At 40.2% G+C, this 12,379-nt stretch overlaps 1 protein-coding gene across 1 annotated transcript; it reads right to left on the bottom strand.

Annotated features, from left to right (window-relative positions):
• Nucleotides 1-5,094: 5,094 nt before the first annotated feature.
• LOC308678729 (olfactory receptor 14A16-like) lies at nucleotides 5,095-6,009 on the bottom strand (the record flags this gene model as incomplete). The annotated part of the gene is made up of 1 exon (XM_081345963.1): nucleotides 5,095-6,009. The coding sequence occupies one exon, from the start codon at nucleotides 6,007-6,009 to the stop codon at nucleotides 5,095-5,097; it is 915 nt and encodes a 304-aa protein (XP_081202089.1).
• Between the last annotated feature and the right edge of the window lie 6,370 nt (nucleotides 6,010-12,379).

The raw sequence follows: 12,379 nt of genomic DNA, 5'->3' as shown, positions 1-12,379 counted from the left end.
GCTCCGGATGGCTCCCGACCTTCGCTCCTTCCGCCGTGACCTAAAAACATACTTATTTGAACAAGCCAGCCTGGTCTGATGGGATTGGGGTATTTTAATATTAATTATTTTAATATTAATTGTATTAATTTTTATTTTAATTGGGCTTTATTATTTAATTCTTTCTTAACTTTTGTATACTGTATTTTTATTGTATTTGCCCTGTACACCACCCTGAGTCCTTCGGGAGAAGGGCGGTATAGAAATTAAATTATGATGATGATGATGATGATGATGATGATGATGATGATGATGATGATAGCAGTGTTCCAATATCTCAGGGGCTGCCACCAAGAAGAGGAAGTCAAGCTATTCTCCAAAGCACCTGAAAGCAGGACAAGAAGCAATGGATGGAAACTAATGAAGGAGAGAAGCAACCTGGAACTAAGGAGAAACTTCCTGACAGTTAGAACAATTAACCAGTCAAACCACATGCCTCCAGAAGTGGTGAATGCTCCAACAGTGGAAGTTTTTAAGAGGAGATTGGACAGCCAATTGTCCGAAATGTTACAGGATTTCCTGCCTGAGCAGGACTAGATGAGCTCAAAGGTCCCTTCCAACTTTATTATTATTATGACCCCATAAGAATCTGGCAACAGCCATTAAAATATTAAAGGACACATTCTTACATAGGAATGTATAATCACAAAGCCCAAAAGAATGTATAAAAACCCATGTACTCTCCACTGCATTTTGACAGCCACCCCAGAAACATGCTACTGTCGCTTTAGTTTCTGGCTTTCAAATAAACAAGAGACCTTCTTTCCTAGCCACCTCCATTTTATGTTCAGCATCTTTCTTTTGGCTTGGAACTGGACTTGATTTTTTTCTTCCTACACAATCATTAGTGATTTTCTTTCATCCCCAGCTTTTAAAATATCCCAACCGTTGTTCTGCATGCCACAGGGAGTCCAAAAAGGGTGTATATGGCTCCATGATAAGATTGGAAATACACACTTAATATAAGAAACGAGAGGGGAAAAACTCTTGAGCTAAAATAAATGGAAACCTTTTTCTTGTGGTGCTTAAGGTTCCATACTAGAAACCAGGTGATAATGATGTCTACTCCCATTGTAGGAATGAAACCAGATCAGTGTGACACTCAGTCTCTCAGCCCTCGGAAGGAGGTAATGGCAAACCCCCTTCTAAAAAACTTTGTCAAGAAAAATGCAGTGATTCTTCCAGGCAGTTTGAAGGTGCAATGATCTGAAAGCATACTAGGGGAAGCCATTTTATACAGAAAGCTTAGGGGAAAATAGGTCACATAATTTAAACATCGCAATTACACTTCTTTTTCTTTTTCTTTTGAACAATTGCACTAAATCCTGGTACTCTCTTCACCAAAAATCAAAGTGGTCATAAGAGGTGATGTAACAAGCCAGAAGCTGCCAGACACCCAAATTTAGCATCTTTAAAGTGCATTAACAATAATTAGGGATGCAGAATGTTTGCTGATTAACTTCTTGAGTTCTACAATTCTTCTGGATTGAAAGATTGAATATGCCTGCATTCCAACTACTGTATGTCTCTCTTTTTAACTTATTTAACTTATAAGTAAAGGAATAGCCTGGAAAATGCAAAATTGTGATGATCATAATATAGGTAAAGATTCCCCCACACTTGCGTACTAGTCGTTTCCAACTCTAGGGGTCGGTGCTCATCTCCGTTTCAAAGTCGAGGAGCCAGCGCTTGTCTGAGGACGTCAACGTGGTCACATGGCCGGCATGACTAGATACCAAAGGCGCATGGAACACTGTTACCTTCCCACCGTAGTGGTCCCTATTTTTCTACTAGCATTTTTACATGCTTTCAAACTGCTAGGTTGGCAGAAGCTGGGATGAGTAACAGGCGCTCACTCTGTTACGCGGCACTCAGGATTTGACCCGCCAAACTGCCGACCTTCTGATCGACAAGCTCAGTGTCCTAACCCACTGAGCCACCACGTCCCTGATCATAATATAAACAACATTAAAAGAATGTCCACAGTTTAGAAAGGACATATTTTATATTCCTATTTTCATACTATGAATGATTACATTCAAAAGGGGTGGAAGGAGAGAATACAGAACAGTCACCCCAAAATCTAAGTAAATCCCTTTTCCAACAATCAGAGGGAAAGAGATAGCAAAATTTGAAGAAACAGACTCCCACCAAGTAGAAACCTTTAGTCTCTCATTGATATTTTGGGCATAAAATGAGATGCAGCTTACTATAACTATGAAATTTGACATTTCTGTATATCTTTCATCAATATGGACACAGATTTTAAAAAATAATACTTCAGTGTATAACAATAAAAGATATTTAGAAATATTAACATCATTTGAAATGATTTTGCTGATGCTAATTTTCCTACTATTGATCAATTTTCATTTAGTGAAACAGCATAAAGCATAAAACGGCCTAATCCTGCAGCAGCTCCAATTTCAGCCAATTGAGTCTAGAATAGTAACTTTTTAGTAACTGTTTAGTGAAAGCAGAAAGCAAAAGTTAGAGAGAAAGAGGGAAGGAATTGATCACAGGGTACAATTTACATTTTGGTGTCTATATGTATATTAAAGAAAGTACCAATTTCCAACCATTTTTTTTCAATCCACAAAGTCTCAGTGTGTTACTATACTATATAGTTGCAGAAATGTTTGCCTACTACTCAGTAAATCCTCCTAAGGCATATCAACAGCCAAATGTGATCATTCATGTGAGATTTCCAGGGTACTTCCAAGTTTTCCAAAGTTAAAATAGATTATTCAATTATTTGGAAAATGTGTACAATCAAATACCCCAACTAATATTCTCCAAATAAAAGAATAATTTATCTTTCTCATTTTTGGCAAACATTTTGCCCCCATTCATCAATGCATTACAAATGTAGTACAGAAGTAACAGTGCAAAAGACTTTTCTACTGAAACTTTATATAAATATGGAAAAATAATGGGGACTTGGGGTATTATATGAGTTATTACATCCTTATTTTCACAACTTTCTAAATTATATTGTTTCTTGATTTTTTGGGGAGAAGGGCAGTTTGTTTGCTGTTGTGAATGTAGTTAATAGCTTTTATAATAGTGATTTAGTTTATTTTGAGCTTCCAGCAAATTGTAGTTTCTTCCACAATAAAACCATTAATCATAATGTAGTGTGACATAGCAAACCATCTGTGATAATAAAAAGCCCAAGCAATTTCTCCTGTTAGATCTTTTAACACTTGAGTAATCTAGTGAAGGCATGAGGAAAAAGCTCATAAACATATTTGCAAAAATCTAATATTTGCTTTATCTTTATCCTTGATAGAATGCTAACTTCTTTCATCAAACCAAAGGCTGATATGGATGTCTCCATATGGAACTGGAATTGGAAAGATTCTTAAAGAAGAATAGGCTCATTCTTTTTGTCACACAAGATGTGAAGAGGAGGCTCATTGATTGGAATGAAACACACACACACAAAAAAAAACCCCCTAAAGCTTCAGTTTATGCAGCAAAGCAAAGCAAAAACACAAGTTTAACAGTTAAGTATAATGTAGACAAGGAATAAGAAAAGAAAACTGGAAAACTCACAGCAGTATTATTGTATGAGAAAATTTCTATGTCCCTTTAGCTCAAAGTCCCTCATCCTCCTCAAAGCAAGCTACTGGTGCCACCTAAGTGATTCAATAATTAAATGGTAAACCCAAGTACACTTATAATGAGCCTCAAAATACATGGTGAATTTTACATTTTGTGTACATTTACAAAAGTATTGTGAAGGTGGTGGGAGAGATATCACAAAATAATGATATGGGTTTTGGTATATGTTATCAACATTAAACTTATTATTTCTCAAAGACATTAAAATAAGATATTCTTGGTGTAGATCTGTCTTCCCTTCTCAAGATATTGGATATGGGAACATGCCTTATCTCTTCCATTTTGTATTAAGTTGTAAAACGTTTGAAAGCTTATTTGAAGTTCTAGTTCAATTATGCATCATCTTAATATGTTTAATTTTTCTTTTAACTTTTGTACTTTTTTGTATTTTTATATGTTTGCCCTGTTCACTGCCCTGAGTCCTTCAGGAGAAGGGCGGTATATAAATAAAATTATTATTATTATTATTATTAATTTAATTTCTTGCTTTTTTATCTCATTTGGTTATTAAAAGGTTACATGAGTTAGTATCAGTTCACACAGTTTGCACACCCCTGCCAGATGTTTGGTCCTACCAAAGCATTTCTAAAGAAAAGAAATATTCAGAGCTAAAGAATCTAAAAACCAATATGATATAGAAGTTAAGGCATCAGGCTAGAAAGCAGAAGACTGGAACTTCTATTCCACCTTAGGAATGTTGCCAGCTGTATGACTTTGGGTCAGTCTCTTTCTCTCAGCCCTTGAATGGAGGCAATGGCAAACCCTTCTGAAAAAATATATATATTGCCAGGTAAAAATATAGGGACAAAGTTACCAGGACGTGACCCTCACTGAAAGGAGCAAAATATCAAAGTTTGTGAGGAAATAACCATTTCACGAGGGAAGTGTTATATAAGCCTATATACTTTGCAAAGTTTGAAGCTTTAGCTGGCCATATTATGGACCAATCAATCTATCAGAACAGAACTGGAAGGGAACTTGGAGCTCTTCTAGTCCAACCCCCTGTTCAAGCAGAAATCCAGCCTCTTCTTAAAGTCTTAGAAGTTCCAGTATTAGAGGGGCAGCATTAGGGGAAATATATTTCATACAGAAAGCACAGGGAAAAATAAAACACATTTAAACCTCCTCTGCATTTCAGGTGTTTCCCCCAATCACATTACACCCTGATACTCACTTCACTAAAGATAAGGAATTGTTAGCATGTAGGATGCTAGCACTGCCAAACATCTGTTTGGTATCTGTAAAATGTGTGGACAGTATTAGAGATGCGGGACATTGGCTAAGCAATATATGGAGTGATAGGTGTAATAGGTTGGATTTGCCTCCATCCCAACTATCCCTTTCTACCATATTCCTGTATTCATAGAAGTAAAGGAGAAGACAGGAAAATAAAATAAAAATATTGGCTAAATAGAATAAAAGAATTTCTCACAATCCCCACAGCTGAAAAATTACAAATTTGATATTCTTGTTTCTCATGCTATAGATGATTGGATTGAACAGAGGTGGAAGGAGGGCATACAGAACAGTCAACCCAAAATCTATATAAGATGGAGTGTTAGATGCAGGTCTCAGATAGGCAAAGCATCCACTTAATAATAACATAGATACTACTGTAAGATGGGGAATACACGTGGATAAGGCTTTTTGCCTACCTTGTTCAGAAGGGATTCTTAACACTGTCCTAAAGATCACTGCATAAGATACAACTATAAAAGTAAAACAACCTAGTCCAACAATGATACCGGACACAAGAATACCAACCTCAAATAGATTTAATCCAGAACAGGATAGTTTTAGCAATTGTGGAATTTCACAGAAGAATTGGTTGACCATATTAGAACAAAAAAGGATGGAAAAAGTGCCAATGGCATGCAACATTCCATAGAGGAGACCTGTAACCCACACTATAATTATTATTTCAGAACAATATTTCCAATTCATCACCATCTCGTAGTGCAATGGATGACAAATGGCAACATATCGATCATATGCCATGACTGTCAGGAGGGATAAATCAGACGCTTCAAAAGAAACAAAGAGGAAGACTTGAGCGACACAACCTACATAAGAGATGCATCTGTTGTCCAGGAGAGAATTTATCATGGATTTGGGGACAATGACTGAAGCAATGCTCACATCCTGCAAACCCAAATTCATGAGAAAGAAGTACATGGGGCTGTGCAGTCTACGATCAAAAGCAACTGCAGATATGATGAGAAAATTTGTTGTTATGGTAGCAAGATATAACACAAATAATAAGAAGAAATGCAAAAGCTGCAGATGCCGATTTTTTGAAAATTCTAGCAGCAGAAAATAAGGCACTGTGGTTTGATTCTCCATGTTCATTTATGATAAAGCTGGCATAACTGCAAGGAAAGAAAGGAGGGAAATTCAGTTAGATAAAATTTTGGAGGTGGCATTTTGATATATGGAGAGAATAGAAAACATCAAGAAATGTAAATCATGGACAGAATGAACAGAGGATCAGAGCATGGAAAACAAAATTGTAGGATGGGGATATTAGAGCACACTCTTCCATTTTTACCCATTTCTAGTAAAGGACCAATGACCAATGAGAGTTTGGCCACAGAATGATAAACAGCCTATTACACCTCAGTATTTTTTTTAAAATTGTGAACCCATGTTTTCATCAATAATACTAAAATGTTTTAAAAGAAACAAATAAAAATAAAATAAATAAAATAAAATCAATTTCATTTCAAAATTCATTTATATGCATGAAAGTGTCATCTATTTTTTTCAAATTATACAGTAAAAGATACCATTAATATCAACATAAAAATCTCTTCAGATTTGATTCTGATTCCTAAGAACTTTAGAATTTCTGTATGAGGTCCATATTTTTAACAAATAATGTTAAAAAAATTGTCTCTCCTAAAAGCATCTAGCTTCTCTACTATATTGGAACACTACCTTATGCAATCATTTGATTCAATTCTTTTCCTAGTGGAAGAATTATAAAGCTAACCCTGAGTTATAACACATGAAATATATTGAAATAAATACCAATTTGCATCTTTTGTTAAACTTTCAAGTATAAATGTATAGATTGTATATTCTATGTTTTAATGAGTGTTACATGTCTTACCATTAAGTCAATGCCGTCCCACTAATTTTCATGTAGTAGAACACCTATCTGCAGTGATAGAGATTTCTATTCTGAATGTTTATTAATAGCTGTTTTGTTTTCCTCAAGAGATTTGTACATTAAAATGAAACTGTCTTATATAATAAGCAATATTATAACTGTTCCTGGAACATTTGGAGGTATGTATTGTGTTCCTAAGAGATAATTACATTAATAAGTCCAGAAAAATCAGTTTTATTTTTGTTTGCTAACATTAGCAAAGAAAAATAAAAGTGATTTCTCTGTGCTTATTAAGGTAATTGTCCATTGAGAACACAATAATAGATGCCTCCAAATGCTCCAGGACCAGTTATAATATTACATAATAGTATCTGAGCTTGTTAACAGAATTGGAGCCGCAGTCATTCAGCAATGCAAATTGTGAGAGGCAAAACATGAACCAGATGAGAAGAGGTCTTTGAACCATGTTTCATAACTTCTGATTCTCTTTCACCTCCAGCAGCTTTTAAAACAATGTGGCCTCTATTCTCCATGCCACCAATAGGGGAAAAGATTGAACTGGGGTTAGGTAAGCCCACATCATTAATGCAGGGATGAAAAATTTAAGCCTTTCTGCAAACCAAAAAAGGGAAAAGGCAGAAAAGAGGTTTCAGGAAACCCACAGAAACCCAGTGGAACACCAGTAAAACCAAAGAAACCAGTGACATCTGTCTGAGTGTCTAAAAAAGCAAGACAATTATTGCACTGTTGTATTCCAAACCACATTTCTCTGAAGGGTGCATTGGACTGCCTGATCAGACTGCAGATACATACCTAAAACAAGTTTCATAGATTGAGATGCAATATAAGTCCACAGATTCTTATAAAATAACTATAATAGAATATAGATAATATAGTAAATACATAAAATTTGGTAAAAAGAACTCACAGAACAAGATACAAAGCAAATAAGTTTTAAAAAGAGAATTATACAAATACTTGAATTAGAAAGTAAGTGTTTGTCCAGAAGTCTGTGTAAAGGCTCTGCAATGGTTGCCTTGTGTGGTAAAAATGTGTGATAAAAGTTTAAAAGACCAAGAAATGCCTGCAGTTCCGCTTTGTTTTTGGGAATTGGAGCTTCCTTAATTGCCCTGACCTTAGAAGCGGATGGATGGATGCCTTGGGCATCTATCCTGAACCCCAGGAACTCCGTTTCTGTTACCCCAATTTTGCACTTGTCTCTTTTCAACCTTAAACCAACATCCCTAAACCGACCAAGTACCGCTTTTAGTCGTGATGCCAGGACGTCCTCTGAGCTGGCTGCTATGAGGACGTCGTCGAAATATGGGCAAACCCTGGGAATCCCCTTGAGCGTCTTTTCCATGACTTCCTGGAAAATCCCCGGAGCTACGCTGACTCCGAAGTGCAGCCGGTTTACCCGGAACGCCCCCTTATGGGTGATGATCATTTGAGCCCTTGCTGCCTCTGGGTCTACCGGCAATTGCTGGTAAGCCTGGGCAAGATCTAATTTAGCGAACACTGCCCCGCCTTGCAGGGACGCCAGGATGCTGCTTACGGCAGGGACTGGGTAAGAATGCGCGCTTAAAGCCCGGTTGATTGTCCCTTTATAGTCTGCACAGATCCTAATGTCGCCGTTTGCCTTTAACGGTGTGACTATGGGGGTTTCCCATTCCACCCCGTCTACCGGCATCAACACCCCCTGTTCCACCAATTTATCCAGTTCCTGCTCAATTTTATGCTTGAGCGCGAATGGAACTCTCCTCGCCTTCATCCTAACCAGCTGGACTAGGGGATTTAGTTTTAAGGAAATTGGGGTCCCAGTGTACTTGCCCAGCCATTCGTCGAAAACATCCGTGAATTCCCTGCAGATGCCCTCCAACGAGAGGTGGCTCTGCGTCTGGTGGATCCCCATGATCCCAATGCCCAGCGCCCTGAACCAACCTAGCCCCACAAGGCTGGTCCACTGGCCCTCAACAACCAGCACGCTTAAGTTCCCCTTGAACCCTTTGTAATGGACCATCACCGACGCCTCCCCCCTGACGTTAATTGGAGAGTTCTGGAAGTCCGAGAGGGTCAGTCTGGATGGCCTCAAGGGAACCCGCTGGCCGCTCTGCTTGCAGATTTCGTTGAATGTCCGTGCAGAAATTATGGATACGGCCGACCCAGAGTCAAGCTCCATTACGCAGGGGACCCCTTGAAGCTTAACCCTCAGTTTGATTTTCGGTGTTAGGGGCGGATGCCTTCCTGTTACACAAACAGCCGACTGTCCCGCTGTGTGGCTAACTGTTAGCCTCAGCATCCACTCCCCAGTACCTGTGGCCAGCTGGAAGTCCGCCTCCACCTCTTGTAGACTGTCCCTCTGCCGGCTCCGACACACCACCGCAATGTGGCCGGTCTTCCCGCACGCTCTGCACTTGGCCGATTTGAAGCGGCAGGTAGACCGGGGATGCTGTCCTCCGCAGCTGGCGCAACGGGTAGATCGGGGGGAATTTCCTGATCCACAGCTGGTGCACTGGGTAGACCGGGGTTGTCCGAGAACACCGGGCTGGGTAGACCTGGGGCCGCAGCCGCAATGCTAGGTAGATCGGGGGCGATTGGCGCCGCAGCCAGGAAGCTGGGTAGACCGGGGTCCGCTCGTTCCGCACCCGCACTCCTGGTACCATTGATCGGCCGCTGCTGGTCGTTGCTCCCTCATGCGGTCCCTGGAGAAGGCATTCGATCGCTGCTGGCAGTGAATGGCATCCACCTCGAACTCTGCCCCTTCCGCGTCGCTGTGACCGGACAACTGATGGATGGCCCCGCTCTCCCTCGCTTCGGATTCCTCTGCAATGTCCCACGCTAAGAACTCCTCCTGGACGTCCCGTAAGGTCAGCTTCTGCTTGGCAAACATTTTCTGCCGCAGTTTGCGATCCCTTAGCCCGCAGACGATCTGGTCTCGCAAACGGACCTCTAGGTTTTCGAAGTTGCAGAGTCGAGCTGCTTGTCATAGGGCAGCCATATACTGCTTGGCGGTCTCACCTGGTCGCTGGTCCCGCTTCTCGAACCGGTACCGCCATGCTATTTCTGAGTTCTCGGGCTTAAAATGCTCTGTCAATTTGGTTATTAGTTCGCTGTATCCGACGGCGTAAATGTCGTCGGGCGCACAAAGACCGACCGCCAGCTGGTACGTTTCCATGCCACAGCTGCAGAGTAGCGCCGCCGCTCTCTGTCGGTCATCCTTGACCCCGTTTGCCTGTAGGTAGCACTCGAGCTGACCTACGAACGCCTCCCACTCCTCAGGGCGGTTGCTGTGGAAGATGGGGTATTGACCCAGTTGTGCCATTACCGTGGTCTCGATCGTCCTGCGTCGGTTTCCGAGCTGCCGATTGGAATTCGTCCACAGCTAGCGTTGTCCGGTGCAGGATCCCACCTTCATCGCCAGTGTAAAGTCGTGTGCTTCACAGAGAGACGGACACAGAGCTGGGTAACGATGCGTTTATTCAGGAACAGAACGAATCTGGGCAAAAGGGGATACCTGGCGTCTATTTGTACCTGCCCAGGTGAATCACATCCAATCAATTCAAACCTGGGCTTCTCTCCAGTGCAGGTGGCCAATGGGTTTAAATCCTGGCTTCCCACCAGGGCTGACCATGCCTGGGGCTGTCAACAGCTTGAGCCATTCAGGCTTTTCCCGCATAAACGGTTATAGCCCGGAGCTGTCCAGCCTCCTGCTGTGCTGCTCTTCAGTCTCCTGCTGTGCTGTTCATTGTGTATGCTGAGTGGCATACACTGCAGATATTGAGGTCCAAGTACATAGATGCCATGTTTGCCAGCAATCCAGACCTGAGATGCCTCAAGCCCCAGTACATTGCTGGGAAACCACACAAACTCCATGGTCTAGAATCCACATAGACTATGAGTGACCGTTTCAGGGATAACTGTTCCTCATTGACATGGACAGTCACTTCAAGTGGTTAGAGGTCGCATCTGTCCCTACTATGACTACTGCCAGGACCATCCAGGAACTGCGCAGAATCTTTGCCAAACATAGACTACCAGATGTAATAGTATCTGACAACGGAGCACAATTTACTGCTGTGGAATTTCAGTCCTTTTTGAGGGCTGATTTTTGTTGCAAGTCTTTATTTATTCTGAACCTTTGCTTTCCTGATTTCATCTGACTATCTGCTGATATTCTGCCTTAGTTATTTTTTTATACTTGTCCTTTTTGTCTTTCAGTTTATCAGAGAGATTTTTGTACAACCATTCTGGTTTTATATTGTGATATTAAGATTGCATTTTTGCAGAGTTTCCCATGCTTCCCAAGTTGTTTTCCCCTTTAGGATGTTCATCCATGTAATCTTTCCTAGGCTATCTCTGAGTTTGTGAAAATCAGGTCTTTTAAAGTTTAAGACACTGGTTGGATTATGTTCTATTGCTTGTGTTTACATTATATTGAATTCCAGTATGACAGGCTCAGTTTCACTCAAGATTCCAGCAACTTCAACTTCCTCTATCACTTCTTCTCTATTAGTAAGAATTAGGTCCAGTATAGTTTTTCTTCTAGTTTCCTCCTCTACCTTTTGGATAATAAAGTTGTCAGTTTGGTTGGTTAGGAATCTACTTGATCTCCCACTTGCTGCAGAGTTTGTCTTCCAGTTGATATCTGGGTAACTAAAGTCTCCCATTACTACCGTACTATGCTTCCTATATACATTTCTTATCTGGTTGGCAAAAAGTTCATCTATTTCTTCTGATTGATTAACTAACTGGGTATAACTAACTGGGTTAGTTAAGCCGAGATCATTAATATAAAGTGGAAAAGTCAAAATTTTCACTAAGTAAAAAGGGAATAGGAAGAAAAGTGTTAGAATTTTTTTAATATATGTATAGAACTACAGAGCAAACAAAGAGTATAATCACCAAGTGCTTTACTGTTAAATTCTTTAACTCTAAGAGAACATCTACTTAGAACAAAAGAGCACAGAGAAACTCTATTTAGAACAAAAGAGCATACACAAAAGGGGTTTCAGAAATGACAGATAGAATTATCCAACCCCTAGGAATAGCAAACACACAGTCACACTCCACCAGGAATTATCAAGAACCAAAGGCAGGATACAGAAGGATGAAAGAAACAATATAATCTACTAAGTCAATTGTAACAATTCAACCAATTCTACATGGGACAAACATCACATCAATTAAAAACCAGGATCCAGTAACACCAGCTGTCTGTCAAACACCATGATCTTGAATCCTTAATTTCTACCCACAGTGAGACAAAACAGCACCAGTTCAATTGGAGCAACAAAATATCATTGGCCACACTACCACCTGCCACACTCGTGAGTTCATCAAAGCCTGGCACTCTACAAGCAATTCCATCAACAGATACATTGACCTACAACCAGCCTCCACATAATAAAGTCAGTTGGGTGACTATGGAACACACTCTCTCTGTCTCCCTCCTTCCCTCCCTCCCTCTTTCTGTCTCTTCTCCTAGGAAAGAGAAAATGACAAATCACTTCTGAAAAAAATAAACAACAAATATGCAGGACTTTTCCAGTTAAGACTGTCTTAACAGTGTAAAGTATCAAAATCTGTGATTTTGATGACCAA

This window comes from Vipera berus, assembly GCF_964194415.1.
Source record: "Vipera berus genome assembly, chromosome: Z".
Classification (NCBI taxonomy): Eukaryota; Metazoa; Chordata; class Lepidosauria; order Squamata; family Viperidae; genus Vipera; species Vipera berus.
Note: the sequence above shows the minus strand (reverse complement) of the source record. Positions and strands in the feature narration are given on the sequence as shown.